Source organism: Antrostomus carolinensis, unplaced genomic scaffold (genome assembly GCF_000700745.2).
Source record: "Antrostomus carolinensis isolate BGI_N321 unplaced genomic scaffold, ASM70074v2 scaffold23100, whole genome shotgun sequence".
Lineage (NCBI taxonomy): Eukaryota > Metazoa > Chordata > Aves > Caprimulgiformes > Caprimulgidae > Antrostomus > Antrostomus carolinensis.
In genome coordinates this window covers 7,964-25,957 of record NW_010289420.1, presented here as the reverse complement: position 1 = coordinate 25,957, position 17,994 = coordinate 7,964, and the positions used below count along the sequence as shown (strand labels likewise).

Sequence of the window (17,994 nt, the reverse complement as noted above, 5' to 3'; positions counted from 1 at the left end):
ACAGTCACATCTTCAGTATGAGGCTCAGCTTGTGTGTTTATGCTGCTAATAGATCTGACGTATCTCCCACGTGCAACTAGGGAACTTTGGTGTTAGGGAGCAGAAGGTCTAAAGCATAACATCCAAAAAGTGATAACTTTGCTTCATGCTTCATTTCACAGTCGTCTCTCCTTGGACCTTCCATAATTGCCTCATCACTCACTGGATCAAAGGAAAGCTCCCAGTTGCCCAGCTCAAATTTTGTCCTGTCTATTCTTGAAGTGATAGCAACAAATTTGGACTTTAAGAGTATTTGTCAGTCAATGTAGCCTCCTGTTAGGGCTGGCTACTAGAAGTTTCTTTCAACTCTTGATAGTGTGTTTGATTCTTATCAGGTAAGATTTTGGGACTAGGAGGAGAAGACACCTTGGAATCCAGTTTGATAAATGGAGAACAGGTCTAATAATCATATTTGAAGTGTGGATGATAAGTAGCAAATATTTGGCAGTGACAAGAGAATCTCGTTGTACTGGTCAGAGTATATTAAATACATGGTCACACCTGAATCTTTCAAAAGTAAAATTCACAATATGGTTTGTAAGTTACTTAACTTTCTGTTTGAAGGAAATTTGACATTTATCAATGCATCAATTACTGTAACACCGAAGACTTTCTACTGTTGTTTTTTTTTAAATTCATACAGCTGACACTTTCATGTGTTTGTTTCTGACTAATGTAAATTGACACTTGGAGTTCAGAGAGAACCTTATTTGAATAAAGATGCATATTTTTAGTAAGCTTTTTTCTTTTAATTTGGTACATGTCCATGAAATCCAAGCAGTGTATTTGAAGCATTCTTTAACCTCCATTGTTCAGAGAGTTTGAACACTTTGACATCTGGGTTCAGTCCTACCTGATACTGGAGAGTTAATAGCACTCAGAGGCTGAGGATCCGCCTGTCCTGCAGAGACAGATGACTGCCCTTGGTTAGAAAGGTACGCTGAATCCAGCCTAGAGTGATTCTAACCTATAAGTAAGATAGTTGCTCAAAACCTTGTGTTCAGAGTATCAGACTTGCCTTGAGTGTCAGATGCTTAGGGACAAATGTCAAGTAGTATATCAACTTCTACATCTGAACAGCAAATTGGGTTGCTTGCTGGCTGTTTTGAGTATACGAAGTACCTCATTTGTCTGAGATGAAGATTGCCTGTATCAGGTTCTTTCTTCAGATTCCCCAAACTGCTGTCACCAGGGTGCTCTGTTCACGTTTGTTGGAATACAACATGCCTACTCGAAACAAGTCAGTCTGTCTCTCCTTTGGGTTTGTGGTTTTTTGGCTTTTGTTTTTACTGTTCTATCCAGTAAACTGTATGTCAGTAGTAACCTCCCACAGGAAGAGTAAGAATTCCCATACTGACCATCATTTTCCCCCAGCCAGGAGCAATTTCTCTAATAAGTGGAGGAGAGGAATCTTCAATTGAACCTATTCAAGCTGAGAAAGCCCCAAAATATTTATTTCCCTCTTTCTGTGCAAGTGATCTATTGTTCTGACTTATATAAAAGGTGACATCTTCTCGAGGGATGAAGCTGGGCAAGGAGAGCATTTTGGTCCTTTTGAAGAACGTTTAGATACTTTTGAATTATGTGGTTGGAGTTCTCTGCTGTGACTGTGTTTTGGGAACATAGTCTGTAGAAAAGAATGGGAGTTGGGATGTTTGCCTACCTATAGTGTTTTTGTGCCAGCCTCCCTGTGAGGCTTTTAGAATTTGCTCTTCGTGTTTTACCTGTTTCAAGACTTTGAATTCTGTTCTGGGGTTGCAAGCTGCTGAAAACCTCTGTGATCTGTATGTGGTTCATGCAGTATTTCTTGGCCCCTTTTGTGCCACATAACTGTGTAAGATACAGCTTGGCTGTGGAGCTGGAGCAGATTGAGAAGATAATCTTCCAGTTTATGATGTCCACGTTGCCAGTTTCTGTTAGTTTTGTGTTGTAAGCAGAGAATGCAAAGGTCAGCAAGACCAAAACTTTTATCCAGAGTTGCGATGCCCTCTTTATCTAGCCACTATCTATTTCTAGAGATGCCTGAACTGACCAAGCATCTTCTCCTCTCACTCGGGGTTTTCTGTCTCCTGCTCTTGAGATCCACGGTTCTGAGCAATGTGGGGCAAGTCACTTATGTGAGTCAGGCTGTAGTTCAGGAACTAGGGATTGATTCTTTCTTTTTCAGGGGCTTGCTCTTGGAGCAGTATTAACTCAAATTGTATAGAAATAACCCTTTATTTTCACTTCTTTTAAAGTTGGCTGCATAACAGAGATAGGCTCTTGTAGTCTTGTTCTAGGTCGGGGGTTGCCGCTAGTGCCCAGCAGTCAAGGTGCTCATCCAAAGACTGTCCTTCTGAAAGAGATGCCAGATTAGGCCTGTTTGCAGGACATCTAAAATACCAGCAAAGTGATCAAGGTCTTGATTTTTAGTAAAAGGCAAAAGGGTTGCAGGTTAGAACCGTCCCTACTTGTCCATATTGTCCCCAGGCTGGGAAAATGATATAAAAGTAGCGTTGAGCGGAGTCAGACAGCACTTACCAGATGATCCCATTACACAAGGATACAGCGATAGCGTCGGTCATGACGCATTCTGCTGGAACTGTCGTGCCCACAGCTACAGCTGCTCTGTAGTGAGCTCGCAGCACTCGCTAGTTGTCAGCTCTTGAACAAACACAGCCTTCTTTAACATGCTCCAGGATGGGAAATAAGTGATGCCGTCAGCACTTCTGCCTTTTGAGTGCCTCAGAGAGGCAGTAAACTGAACCAGGGAAGTCTTTGGGCATAACAGAAAGTCAGACTGACTTTGCCAGGCCCATTTTGAAGTAACTCTCTGAGGTGGGAGCAGTGATACCTTATGTGTAAACTTGATGCTGGATTTTCAGTTTTTAAATTTTGCCAGATAACAAATTCTATTTAATTTTATGCATTCAACTAGACTAATGCTTGTTCAATTTTGACATTCTCTGCTTCAGTTGGGATTAGCTATCTCATGTCTGTGATCTCAGTTCTGTTAGCCATTTGGGCAAGTATAACACAGTTTTGGTAATCAAGGTCAGAGTTGGTCAGATGTAAAAAGTTGATTCTTCCCACAGATTCTTGCAATTTATGCATAGTTCTGGAAGTCCACAGTGATTGTAAAAAATAAATTTTGATTTAAGATAAATGCTTTCTAGGTATTTGTAGCATATCGAAGTAATTTTGCTGGGATTTGGAGTTCTTGCTTCTGGGTGATACTGTATTTCAAAAAGAAATTTAAAGTTTCTTGTTTAATCACTAATAATACAGGATTACAGAACGTCCCACCTTTTTTTTTTTTAATAGTAACAGGTCTGCTTTAATTAGAAAGACTTTAATACAGATTAAGGCATTAAGCAAACTGGAATCCTCCCATCACTCAGTGAAATTATGAAAGTGCTGGGAGAACCATTTAGGTAATCAAAATTACAGAATGTTTCATTAAGGCATGCGCAGTCAGTCTTAGTAGAATAAATGCTCAAAACCCAAAATAATTAACTTCTGAGACCTAGCAGATTATTTTCTTTCCCAAAATAGTCTCTGATGTAGAGAGCAGATCCTGCAGATCTTCACCTGAATACACCTGAGGAGTCTAATGATGTGAATAAAAGTTTGAACAATGAGGACCTACACAAGCAGCCCACAAACAAAAGATATCAAGGCTGTATTACAGCATATAGAATCAGTCAGATTAAGTTCTCCTTTACTGACAGCTAAAATTACAAGCACTAGGTATTCTATGCAGCAGCAAAGTGGTGATCTAGATGGAGGCAGACTGGGGAAGAGGGAGTTTCAAGACTGAAGAAGTCAAAATATACTTCTGTATTTGATAGAACACTATAATTGATCTCTGTGTGTGTGTGTACAATTAGCTTAAAGTATTAATATAAAAAGTAGGTAGCTGCATCTAATGATTTTTTTGGAGTAATCTGAACCATCTGCCTCTAGATATTAAGGAGTTCACTCTTTAATCCAGATTATGGCTGACAAACTGGTTTTGGCATTCACATTTCACTAGCACTGTGCCCTTGAAGAGCTGATGTGGCTGTAGAAACTCTTGCTAACAATTGTTGGTTTTGAAAACATTTTTTTGTTTGGTTTGGTTTTTCTTGTAGTTGTTTGCTTATAGCTCCTTTTTTTTTTGAGAAGATGGCCTTTCTAATGAAAAGTATGTTGAGCAACCAGGTAAAGAATTTGGGACTTGGAGGTGGAGGGGAAGAAAAAAAAGAAGAAAATGCTCCTTCTGATCCAGCAGCAGCTGCAGGAATGACCAGAGAGGAGTATGAGGAATATCAAAAGCAAATGGTTGAGGAGAAGTGAGTACCTGTTCCCTTATTATCAGTATGGGGCTGATTCTTGGTCACTTTGTGCAGATAATGCAGATAAAAATAAGGCAAACATTCAGCTCTCTTCCATTTTTTTTAAAGCAGATGAATCTTTGCTAAAGAGACTTTACAAAATAAAAGTTCACCAACTGGAAATTATAAAATATTATGTTCCCCCTTCCCCTGCCTCATCCTGCAACTCTCTCCTACACTTTCCTGCTATCTCCACACCCTGATATGCTGGATTCATTCCTAGTTAATGTTACTTTATCTATCAAATTTTTCCATCGGCATAAAAGTTTGTAGTGCAGGAGTTAATTCTAAAATGTGTATGGTTTGTTCTCCTAGAACTCCATGTGGAGTACACTTTCAATACATAATCTTTTCTTTGTACACATTTATTATGGCAGATATGAAAAAGATGTTAAATAGATTATATTTATCTAGAGAAAAGTTTTAAGACAGTTAATTTTTGTAGTTGCATTTTCAGTTATTTTTTCTAAAATCTAATAAATAAAGCAGAACTTTTCAACTTATTAACTCACAATTTTATTTTATCTGTAATTATAATCTTTACCATTTACTGTGTTTAAATATCAAAATAGAAGTAAAATAAAGGGCTTAACATGTAGGAGTTCAAATAATGCATAATTATAAATAAAACAATTGACTTTTAAATTTCAAATGCATCTGTTCCTCTAATGGTCAATTACATAATGGTTGTGTAAATCCTTCATGTAAGATGATTATAAGTGAAGGGTTAATGACTGATGGAATTTGAGGTATCCAGGTCTGTATTTAGCAGCAGCCATTTCTATCATAAAACCTTGACTAGGTATCATTTGGTTTGGAATAAAATACAGAATGTTTTACTATGCATGTTGTCAAGGGATGTTTAAAAGAGAACTAACCACCTGCTGGCAGGAAGATGCTTTATTGAGACTGAGAAGCAAAATGGGATTCCTGGGATAAGGAAAATGCTTGGAAAAAGAATTGTTTCTATAATGTTTCAAAGTGTGGCACGTGTCTGTTACGGCGGAACTGTCCTGAGGAATTGGTGCCCCTCAGCCTCATAGGGGCTGTCCTCTACAGGGATGTGTAGCAATGCTGCGGTCACAGCCCTGTGGGAACAGATCCCAGTACCAGCTGTGGCTGTCAATGGCTCCTCTGGAGAGGGAGTGGGCAACAGGAGAGGAACATTGAGAAAGAGAGCGAAAATATCCCAGAAAATATATTTCCAATATTCCCATCTATGGGTGGCTGAAAGAAGTTTAGAATGGCTTCCAGTTAATGTGAACCTCTTCCTCTTTTTTGAGAGAGAGAGAGAGAAAACAAAACACAAAAACTGACTTGTGGAAGGGGGGGGGGAACAAAAAACATTTCATCTTGCAAATAGCTTTTATGTGACAAAATACCTATACTGGAACAAAATTAATTTTGCCATAGAATTTCCATGACAATGCTTCTTGGGGGGGTGTGGGGGGGGGAGGAGGGGAGACAAGAGAAGGTGAGTGTTATCAAATGTTGCCAAAAATCTCTGAGGAGACATATTTTGCAAATAAATACATAAGTAATCTAACCAAAAATTGTGCTGACCAGTTCTGAAATCTAATGAAAGCATTTTATAAAATCAGAGATAATAGAAGTACTTTTCCACACAGTGAAGCTGTGGAATTCGTTGCTGTGGGATGTTCTGAAACAATGAATGGTGCAGAAAAGACCAGGAAAACTCACAGGTGACAGAGGCCATCCAGAGCTATTAAAGACAACGATGTAGAGCCAATATGCAGCTCCAGTAGCCTACACAGCTGATTTTTGGAAGCTGGGCAGTTTTAATACAGGATTCTTATCCTTCTCTTAAATTATTTCTCTAAGCATCCACTCCTGTCTGCTGTTGGAGATGGGACTTGAGGATAGGTAAACTTTGGGTCTGACCCAGAAAGACCATTCTGCCATTGTGTGTGTGTTGTTAGACTATGAGAATGCCATTGTCATACTATGAGAATACCACGTTTGTAGAACAGGAGGATTGGCAGGCAGCTGCATCTCTGTAAGTGCCCCAGTGGAATAAGCAAGGAATAAGTGTAACTTTTCTGTTCTGCTTATTGGAATTGTTCATTGTTATAGTGAGCAATAAGAGCTAGTACAGGTACAAACTCCAAACAAGTAGTATTGGCTTATCATTTGTTCTTCACAGGACTCAAGGGAACTGTTCTGAGAACAACTTGCGGGTATCAAAAGTCTGGCCCCTAAGCATCATTTTATTGCTGTCGCTCCTTTTGTGCCTTTGGACAAGTTAAATAACTCTGCGAATAACTCCTGTCTGTAGGTTTTTGCAGCCAAGCATCTGGTTCAGTGTAAAAGACCATATTTTATCAGTATCTTGAAGAAACATTTTTTTCTGATTTCCAGGATGGAAAGAGATGCAGCATTTGTACAGAAAAAAGCAGAGCGAGCCTGTCTGAGGGTTCATCTGAGAGAAAAGTACAGACTCCCTAAGGTAAGCCTGTAGTTCGCAATCTCCTCTATTTCAGCAGCCAATTTTAAAACAAACTGGCTACCAACACGGAGTTCTGAAAATGGCAGATTGCCCCCATTAGTGGGGTCCCCCCTGCAGATCAGTATAGAAATGGAGGACACCGGAGCCATGGTTTTCACTAGTTATTTCTTGTTTTAGACCCTTTTTCCTCTGTTCAGTAGATTAATCGAAGTGAAAGATTCTTGTAATCCCTCTCTATACTGTCAGACCTGAAACAGGTGACTAAGCAAGTTGAGCATCTGGTCTGATCATGTCCCACAGTTAGTGCATGTTCTTAACTTAGCAACATGCAGCAGTTAAAAAAAAAAAAAAAAAGCTATAAGCAAATAAGCTGAGTCCCTGAAAACTCCTTTACAAGCTGTATGTTTGAGTTCTGCTAAACTTCTGAAGGCTAATTTTCACTATCATCTTCCAAGAAGTGCAAGCAAGCTGTCCATTAGTCTTCTTTAGTGCTCCTGACACCCTTTGTCAAATATTCCCAGGAAAACCACAATACAGACAACAGAAGCTTCAATCAACAGAAATCTGGAGGTTTGTTAAAAGCGGGCAGCAGCTGCAGTAACTTCTGGGTCATGACAGAAAACATAGTTAACATTTAGGTTGATAGTGTTTTCTTAACATAAAACCACGTGGATACAAACAAGGATAGTGCTCTGTTGTATTTAAAGTGTTCTCCTGGTTTAGAAGGAAGATTTGTTCCTCTTTATTTTCTGATCATCTTCCATGTTTTCAGGGATTTAACTGCAGAACTCTTGTTTATCAAATTACATTCAGGCTTTAACACTAAGCCTATACTAAACATCCACAGATCTTGCCTATTAAAAAAAAAAAATAATAAAAGAAAAAGTTTTGAAACTTGAATATTCTGGAGGTGATTTCCTGTCACAAGGTGGGGATATTCCTATAATGAAGAAAGCTGGTCTCTCTTCTAGGACTATGGGCTGGAATTGGAGTGAGCTAAGGGAGTGAGAGCCAGAGAAGGATTCTGCAAAAGAATTGAGGAAGTTTTAGCCCACAGCAGGAACACTAAATGAATTCTTTGCATTTGTTTTAACTGCAGGATCACTGTGAAGGTCCCTAAGTAGATTTCCCCATGACAGTCTCTTTTATGGGGGTGAATCAGGGTCATTTTCTCAGCTCAGTGTTGTTGGAGGAGGTTGTTAAACAGTGTAAAATACAGCAGGGCGAGCAGGTATTTACCCAAGAATTCTAAAGGATTTCAAATTATGAATTGCCAAGCTTACTGAGGCATGTAGTCTGTCATTTAACCTCAGAAGATGGGAAACGTGAAGACCCTGGTTCTTCTAGTGCTGTAGCTAAAATTAGCAGAACAACCTGATCTTTGGTTCTATCCTCACAAACTTGAGCTTGCATCTGAAGTTAGTGTGGCTCTGAGGGGCCCTGGATTTCTGGGGAGGGTCTTTGGTCATTGCCAGCTGGATGCCATCAACTGGAGAAATGTAAGAAAGATGTGCAGGAAGCTGCTAGTGAGGGACAAAGAGGAGGCATCAGAGTGTGATCGTAGTCTTACTGATGGGAGAGTGAACAGACAGGGATTTTGGTGGCCTTGCAACTTTTGACCTGGATCATCAGGTGCTGTAGAGCCCTACACCAATGAAATGAAGGCACTAGAAAGCACTAAAGTCTCCTGGAGAGCAAAAAAAGTGCAGGTTGGAGGGCAGACTTTGCTAGAATCAATGCTGTCTTAAGCAAAGTTATACAGAGTTCCCAGAAACCTCTGTAATTCCAAAGACTGTGTAATATGGTTCAGACCCTTCCAAGAAAGAGAGCAGGATCTTTTTCTTAGACTTACTGAATCATTCTATTATGTATACGCATAACATTTATTGACTTCATGTTCTGATCTCTCATGTTGCTTTGGTTTAGCCTGATATGCTGTGTTACTCTGTACTATTCGCAGCATGACACAGGTTCTCCAGTCACTGTTGCTGACTTGGCAGATTCACTGGGAAAGGGAGAAACTTTTAAGAGCTGCTTCTTTCCACCCTGACACAGACAAGTAGACCATGTGTTCGCATAGCCTGTGATACCAATCAGAGCCTTCCCTCTGCTAAAACCTGGATTGCATCCATCCCTGAACTTGAGTGTCTATGTAAGCAGTGAAAAAAGCTTATTTTGGGAAAGTCTTTGGAGGCTCAGGTTTGCATAGGCTCCTTATTCATAGATTGTGAAAAGGTCATGTGAGTTCTCCCAGGAATTGTAGCGTTGTAATTGTAGCAGGTGGTTTATATGTTATTAAACTGCTTTTAGCCTGGTCGCTCCTTCATTGCTTATGAAAGGTTTCTAAAGAGACTTGTTTTTCCAGCTTCATCAAGATGTTCTTCGCATACAGTTATGTCAAATATGACTTCAGTGATTTGCTGAAAATTTATCATTTGAGCAAATGCCTCCTGGAAACAATGGCTGTTATCTGGAGTCCTCTGGTCGCTTTTCCCTTTGCAGACAGTGTTATGAACATCTGATCTGTGTTGTCTCTGCACTTTTTGTTCCATTTCCTGCAGTCAGCATTGCCTGGGGCTTGCTGGTTCATTGGTCACATGAAGATATGGACTTCTTTGTGTTTTGGAGGCCTTTTTTGTATCGCCCAGCTTCCAAATAGGATGAACTGAGTTACGTTGAACTAAAGGCCTCAGTCTCCGCTCTGTGGTGCAGAATGCAAAGGTATTCAGGTGCTGGACTCCGAGGGATTTCAAGGAAATTAAGAGTCTATATTCCCCTGTGAGTGTGAGCCTAGCTAGACACAAGTCTGATTATCATATCAGTGTAGTTAAAATATTCTAGCAGTATACGGCTCACATTTCCCAGACCCTTCTGTCCTGGGATGATGGCCCTAGTCAAGGTTGAGAACTATCCATGCCATTTTTTAGTCTATATTAATTAAGCAGCAGTAATGAAATTAGCTATCAACAGGGAGTTCAACACATTCAAAATATGCTCAGCTAACAAATTAATAATGCCTCAGGGCCCTTCATTCATAATTGCTCAGGGTTATTGTCACAGAGATTACCTAGCAGCAGGGAACCAGGAGTCGACCTGAGTCCTGCAGGCACCTGCCTTGTTAGGACACAACTCAAAGAAAAGTTGAAGGAAAAAGTCTTCCTAGGAGCTGTCAAGTCTTGTGATGTGAGCTTTGTAAAAAGCACAAGCATTGCACAGGGATTGTCCAAGTCTGAAATACCTGTTGCATCATCCAGCACCTACAGGGGGGATGTGTTATCCTCAGGTGAGGACGCAAAATGTGAGGCTGCACAGCTGCTGGGATGGGCCCGGTCATCGACAGGCTGCTGCTATCCTGATGTAGGATATGTCCTTCACTGGGTCTCAGTTACCTGAAAACTTTCTGCAGTTTTCATCTCATCGCCATTCACCTGAATACTGGTTCTACTTGGATGAACTAAGTTGTGCTATAAAAGCCAATCGATGGCCCAAAGTAGTTGAAGATGAGGAAAAAAGCTTTACAAACATTCATTTTTATTGTACTGTTTTTCAGGGTTTAAAAGGAACCACTTTTTCTCTTGGATATTTTTGAGAAGTTATTAATAATATTTTTAATGAAAAAGTTTATAACAAGTCTGTTAAAAAAAAAAAAAAAAACAAAAACACTACTTTGCAAAGGTGTTCATTTCTGGAAACAAACATTTCCAATAGTGACTGTAAAAAAACAAAACTAACAAAAAACAAACAAACACCAAACAACTATTATTTTTAAATAGTTGAAACTTTTTCATCTTGTCAAAATTTAACCTAGCCAAAGCTATTAAAAATACCAAAGATACTTTCTTATCCTTGATCTGGAAGGAATTTGAGAAAATGAGTGGAAAGTGTTGGTCAAGATTTCTTAGTGATTTGGTTTCTGTGGCCTTTGTGTGTGTGGTCTGAGCCAACTAGCCCCCTAGGTTCCATTACCTGGCATGACATGGGAGCAAAGGCAAATATGACTGAGGAATTTGAAAATCTATCTTGGAACCTGCAAGCAATAGAATTGAACGTTTATGCATTTTCTGTGGCGAGAACAACAAAATACCAAAACATTTGCAACCATCTCTGCTTAACTGTTTAAAGAATTTCCCACTGGAACATCAGAAATGCCAGAAGGAAAGGACCCAGCAGTCAAGCAGTTAAAAATTAACAAAGTCACCTAGACTCAGAAAGTGATCATATAATGTAAACAGAAATTGTAAATCATGCATCTTTTTCTATGTTGTTAGTTGATGTTGTTTCTAACCCTGAGCCGTCTAAGGACCTCTAGTGCCGTGTTCATAAAATTGCACCACTTTTAAAACAACCATTTCCTTGGACCCTAAAGACAAATTGCAGTTTGGATGGAAAGTGAATCAGCCTTGTTACCATCTGTAGTTAGCCAGTCGGGCAGGCCTCATTCATAAGAAGGGATGAAAAATGTATCTTTGTCTAACTTTGAAAACATGGGGTTTGCAACCAAAACCTTCCTAACTGACTCTCCAACAAAGAGAACTGCTGTCTTTAAAAAGTATGGCAGAATATTTTGAGACCAGTACTGGAGTGATAAAAAGCAAGGGAAAAAATGCTGTGGAGAAACCTCAGTTAAGCTGCCTCTACTTGCCCTCCCAATGTGTGTCAGTGTTGCACAGAGCTTTCATGAGCAAATTTGAAGTGAATACAGTTCCATGTAACAACTCATTTCAGATCAACAAACTTTCTGTAAGGACATTTGACTTTTAAAATTATCTGAAGGCACAGTTTGTCATTTTCACAAATGAAGGTGTATTGCTGTACCTATAGCTTCTAATTCAAATGACCCCTTTAAGTGGAAGTATCACTAGCCCAGGAGCCTTTTGCAGGTGGTTCTCACGGTCATGCACTTACTTGTACTTGGACTTTCATCTCTTTTCGCTGCCCAGAGGTGTTGCTATTATGGCTGCAGGAAATTGTTGGCACTCACTCACAGCTATAGCCTGGCATCAGAAAGGCTAGAGAAATGCACCATGTCCTCAGATTTCCTCCAGACAGAATATCCATCTGGAAGAGAAAGGGATATGCCTGAAGAAACACAGATATATGTCAGTGCATGACCAGTATCATACACAGGGGTAGGAGGAGCAAGGGCAGATTATCCACTATGCTCTTCTGTATTCATCAGTTGCACTATACCATGGGTTGTGGGTGCTCAGCATAGCAGCAAGAAAGAGGAAAACTTATCCTTAGGGCAAGTTTAATTACAGAATGATTAATTATGAAAAAAAAAAAAAAAAGTACAAGATTTTAAGCAGTTGATTGGATTGTAGGCCTAAGTCTCTAAACACCAGCATTTTAATTAGCAGCCAAGTAGTAAAATATCATTAGGCTTTGTTTTCCTTTCGGAGGCATATGCTGAGCCAGCTACTAAGCAGCGTTTCCCTACAACCTCACCACACTCTGAGAGGCCCCAGCTTTAAATCCCAAGAAGGGCTAGTTTCAAAGGCTTCATGGCACTTACATGCCCAACTCTCAACTAAAAGTCAGTGGAGCTGGGTGTCTCTCTGTCATTTGGAAAGTCTCCTGTCCGTAGTGTTTTTTTCAGTTCTGAGATGGTGTTTGGGTCGCCACAGCCACCCTCAGCTGACCTCCAAGGAGTGCATTGCTGCCTCACAGCACCCAAGAGCCTGCAATGGTGATCTGTCCCATCTCCAACAGGATCTTGACTTTGGTATATACCAAGTGATCTTTGGGGCCACATTTCAGTAACAACAATAGAAGGATTGCCTCTGAGGTAGGACAGGAGCTCAAAGCCAGCAAAGAAGGTATTATGCGCATACTTGGCTTTGCTGATTTGCAAAGTAAATTTTGCAGGATATGCTTCTCTACATTTGTGTCTACCTATATACCATTTCTTAGTTGAAGGTCTGCTTTCATTTCATCAGCTCTTGTGAAAACATATGTTACATCAGAAAGAAAATGAAATTATTACGTGCGTGCTCTGTGTCCCTGAAAAAAATTCAACCCTATGATACAACATTATGGCAGCAAAATGCTCTCAGACCTGTGATAATGCATCAATTATTTTGAAAAATGAAAAGTCATTTCGGGTAGCCTAGTATGGGATAGAAATCCTGAATATTACCAGTATCAATCACTAGCACACATTGTAAATGAAAGCATGAAATTCACGACTAAGCAGTGCCCCCTTTTCGGTGCAAAATTTAAAGCTCCATGCTCTCTGGGCCAGATTTGTAAGAGAAAGCAGTCCCTTAATGAACCTAATCCTATTAACAGAATTGTCAACTTAAGTTTGTCATCAGAAAGATGTTTTTAGCCATAAGACATTTGATCTATGGACAACTTTTTCATCTTTGGAGCAGTCAATGCATCACCTCCATACAAAACATTTTTTTTTAATTATATTACTACATAAATAATTATTTTAATTTAAAAAAAACCCACACCAAACTCTCTTATTCACTTACTGCCCTTTTTCTGAACCAGGAACCAGTAATCAATTAACTGCTTCAAGGTCTAAGCACAGGGGCTTGAGGTGGTGGTGCCTGTGGTGCAGGAGAGGAAAATCTGACCACAGGTCTATCCAACCTGTCCAAAGACCTCAGCTTCAGCATGGCAACCCCTCCCCATGTGCCCCACCACCCATTTTGCATTGCTGATCTGCACATACATCCACCAGGTCACCTCAAATGCCACTATGTTGTCAGAGTATTGTCACATCAGTGCTGTTTTGAATTTCTAGCACCTCAGGAAGGGACTATGTCATCTGCTCCAAGCAGGTGGATCTCTTCCCCTAGCCAAAGCACTTCTGTGGGCACCGCTCTACAAGATTCTCAGTTACTGAACAGCAGGATGTTTTTTCTTCACTGATATTTAGAGGGAATTTTTGGAAAGAGCATTCAGATGCAATCAGGTGTCTTTTCAATAAAAAGCGCTGCTAAAGACATTAAAAAGGAAAGCTTCTTGCCCTGAAAGGGAAGTGTAGTCATGTAATCTCAAACAGCTCTTGCTCTATTGTGCTGTGATGGGAATATTGTTAAGGCTTGATTTAATGAGTAGCTCCATTCCAGAATTAAAGGGTTTTTCACTTGCATGCAGCCATTGCATAAGCTCTAGCTGTGCCACGGGGGATGCGTATTGACCAGGCAGAAAAAGAAACTTGTCTTAGGAGAAGCTCTTCAGTATGTACAGACTTTAAATAAGTATCTAAAACCAAGTATTTGCTAAGCTTGAAGAATTCTTTTGCTGATCTAAATGTTTTCTTAATAGGCCAGAGTGAAACAGCTGTGGCTCCACTGTGGGAAAATGGAGTCGCAGTGTGGACGTCAGGCGGTGGCAGGATCGGGATTGCTCCCCGAGAGGGTCCAAGCCAGGGCGATGGGGGACCACAGCACAAGGAGTGCCCTAACACCCAGGCATGGCCCCACAGGCCTGAATGCTGTGGGCATAGCTGGGGCTGGAGCAGGCGCCTGCAGCAGCCCAGTGACCAGTGGGGAAGGAAAAGCATGGTCTGTCCTGGAGAACCAGTCAGCAAGGCAGGCTGAGCAGGGGACCAGCTCGGCACGGGCACAGCTCTGATGTGGCTTAGGGCAGGACTGGGGGCCTGGCATGAGCTGGAATGGGGTTTCAGGGCCCCGGGGTAAGGAGCTGCTCATTGAAGCCACTTGGGTGATGACGTGGTGGTGTCCCCGAGGCCTGGCCAGCTGGGGAGTCCAGCAGCCTCCACACACCTTCCCTGTGCTCCAGGCTGCGACCCCTCTGCCGGGATGGCACAAGAGAGTGTTGGTGAGAGGAAGGCTGCTGGTTCCAACCCGTGGCTCCTCGTAGCCACTTGTGAGCTGCATGCAGCCCTCGGATGGCACAGGTCAGCGTGGAGCTGCTGTAGTGCTTACCAAAAATCCCACTTGCAGGTCAAGGCAAGGTGAGCTCTGATTTTGTACCTAACCGGTGCATTACAGGTGACGAATCACAGGGTCAGCTCTGGATTCACCTACCTAAGGACATCTGCCCGTAGGCATAGGTAAATTTTATGACAGGATAAGTTAGACATAAGGAAAGCGGTACATCACACAGTGATGCTGGAAAACAGAGTGGCTCCCCTGTGGGTTAGTCTGTGAGCTTTGATCGGTTTTGCTTACAATCAGACTCCATCTAAACAGAAGTTTAGACTATCTGTTTTCTGCTTACACCTGCGTATCATGTAGGTATAAAAAACTCTGTGCTATATTGCACCTGTAATAAAATGGATCCAATCTGACTGAGTCTGCACCATCAGGCTCAAAGAATATGACCAGGCACTAGGACTCTGTTGCCTGTGCTGTTGAATTGTCAGCGTAGTGTCTGACCCAGTTTTGGCCTGGGCGCTCTCCCAGGCAGTTCCCAGGACCAGTTTGGGAGTTAGGACAGGCATTCCCAAGAGGCAGTGAGATGGGACCACTCTGTTTGGTAGGTCGAGAGAGTTCAACAGCGTCGCAGTGGCTTGTTCCAGGCCAGCTGGCCTCAGGGCAAGGGACCAGTGCCAGGCATATTTAATTTACTAGGATAGATGTTGCTTCTATATTCTCAGGGATCCTAAAAGGGTGGCTGAACACTTACAGGGACCTGAAGACTATGGAGATTAAAGTCATCGGGAGAGAGGCCATCACATCCAGTGCAGGTTTGCCAGGGTCCAGAGAGCCTTTCTGTGTGGGTTTGGTAGAGCGCATGGCCCCAGCTGTCCTGTCCATGAGGTCTGCCCTGTTGGCTGCTCTCTGTAGTCCGACCTGAGTGTATTCTGATGCAGGGTAGTGCCTCTGTCACTGTCAGGGCCACATCTGGCCTTGGGCAAGTGACAGTCCCCACACGTGGATGCTGGGACAGCAGGGTTCTACAAGCCCTGCTCACACTCTGATGGTGAGCTGCTGCCTGAAACTAACAGAAAATTAAAATTAAAATTGGAGGTTAAAATTAAAATTAAAATTGGTTAAAATTGGTTAATTTGCAGACCTTCTCTTGCTGCTCCTTGCAGTCACTTACAGGATGTGATCAGCTGAGAAACTGTTCAGAAAGACTTAAATCTGTATGATAAACACAAATGCCTGAGTTCAGGTGCCTCTACACAGTGTTCTGTAGTTGAAAATGAAATAGACACTTTAATTCTTTGCAAGCTTTCAATGGTGGCATTGTAGATAATACTGAAATGTGTACAGAAAAGGTTCAATAGCTTTAACCTGTTTTTCCTTTTATAAAGTTAGTGTTATTGTTCAAATGCCTTTCTAAACTGATATCTTCTCTTTTTTTAAAATGTAGGTCTTGTAAACATGATATTAGAGGAAATCCCAGAGCCATGATGAAGTTATGTGTGTGTGGTATTTCCAGCACCACATTTCTGATCCTGACTTTCAGAAGTGAGTGCTTGGAGCTGCAGGCTTGCTGTGTGTTTGGATAATTGCAGCATTAGCCTGACTTTAAGAATCTCCTGTGGGAAAATCTTCTGGTGTCTCCTTGTGAGAAATCATGTCTTAACTTTTTTCCACTAGATGTAAAAAACAAACAAACAAACAAACAAAAAAAAACAAACCCAACCAAAACCACAACAGATAAAATCAGAAAATTAATTCTACATTTCAGTGTCAAATCAAAGTAACGGAACCAAATCTGTCAAATCTTAGAAGAGAGGGAAGAGGCCATACACATCTGATGTGCTTTCTGGTTTGTTGTTGAGCAACCTTACGCTGTTGAAACTCGTAGTAGGTCTATTCAAGGACAGGCTAAATGCCAAGTGGGTAGAGGCAAGTGATTTGGGCAGAATTGCACTACTTTAGACTACATCTGAATGCATTCTTCTTTGGTCAGAGAACACGTTGAACCCTCAAACTGTGTTGTGCATCACATCTCAGACTTAAGTAGGACTTGGGGGCTTTGGTGCGAGAGTGTGACAAACAATTGTTCGTGTCACCAAAGTGTCCTTTGTGTGTGCTGTATGGACATCTCTCCACATAATATACAGTAGTGTGCAGTGATGATGTCTTAAATTATAAATAGTTCTAAAGAAAAGAACGTGTGATTGTCTGCTTAGGAAGACTTTTACAGCAATTAACCCAGTATCTTTTTTTAGCATCTTCTACTGCTACTTGGGAGTATTTCAAAAGGGCTAACTCCTTCAGTAGCCAGCACTTCCTGATCAAAAGCTTAACACAGTTTTTCTTGCTACAACATCAATAAAGAATACTTCTGCTGATTGGGATAGAGTTTCTAGCTCCCACAGATATGATAGCAGCAACCCTTAGCCAAAGGGGTAAAGAGACATCCTCACCCATTTTTATGCACATAGTAGTAGCGATCATGCTACAATTATCCATATTTTCATAACAGATATAGGGAGAAACCAGGTTCAGGGGAGGTAGTTATTGCAAACATAAAGCTGTGCAAATGTATGTAACAGTAAATAGTGGCCATGCAGTCAAGCATCCTCGTCTGCCTGTCCTTGCTAAGGCCTGAAACTACACAGACATTGCTCATATATATCCTTCCATTCATTCTTGCATTCATTCATTCATGCAATCCCAGGACCCCTCTCACTCCCAAAAACACCTCCTGCTGACAGCATTGCTGCTTATTCATATCAAGCCTTTGCTGCTGTCATGCTTCATTTTGGAGATGTAATGAGGCATTAATGCTTATCTTTGATGTGTGAACTGTGTCAAAATATCCTGTTCTTCTGAGCTCTGGATCCATCAGAATCCACCATAAAATGTGAACAAAATCGCCATTGTTTGAAAAATTGACATAGCCCCACAGATAGAGCGTTTCAATGGGCAGGCAGAAAGCAAGTGTGTGTAGGGCTTACTGCATCTCAGCCCTTTTAATTGCTTAACCAGTTCCTTCTCCTGTCGCCTTTTGCTTTCTCAGACTCACACCCAACCTCTATCCTCTCTTTTGTTGTCTAAGTCCTCCTATTACCCCACTTACAGCACTGCAATGCTGCTCTGATTATGTGCTCGTCATCACAACTCAGAGATGCCAACCAAAGACCTATAGTTCAGGCATGATTTGGGGTAGATGGGGACCTTTTTCCCAGGAATTCTTTCCTGAGTTTAATGCATCTTTCCTCAGGAAGGCTTCACTTTAGTGCTGATA

At 41.2% G+C, this 17,994-nt stretch overlaps 1 protein-coding gene across 1 annotated transcript in view; it reads left to right on the top strand.

Moving 5' to 3' along the window:
* The first annotated feature begins 4,185 nt into the window (after positions 1-4,185).
* Positions 4,186-17,994, top strand: part of CPLX4 (complexin 4) — a 14,527-nt gene continuing 718 nt past the window's right edge. Inside the window, exons 1-2 of the mRNA XM_010170402.1 lie at positions 4,186-4,352; positions 6,774-6,861. Of these exons, the coding sequence (XP_010168704.1) occupies positions 4,186-4,352; positions 6,774-6,861 (255 nt within the window). The remainder of the gene's footprint in view (positions 4,353-6,773; positions 6,862-17,994) is intronic.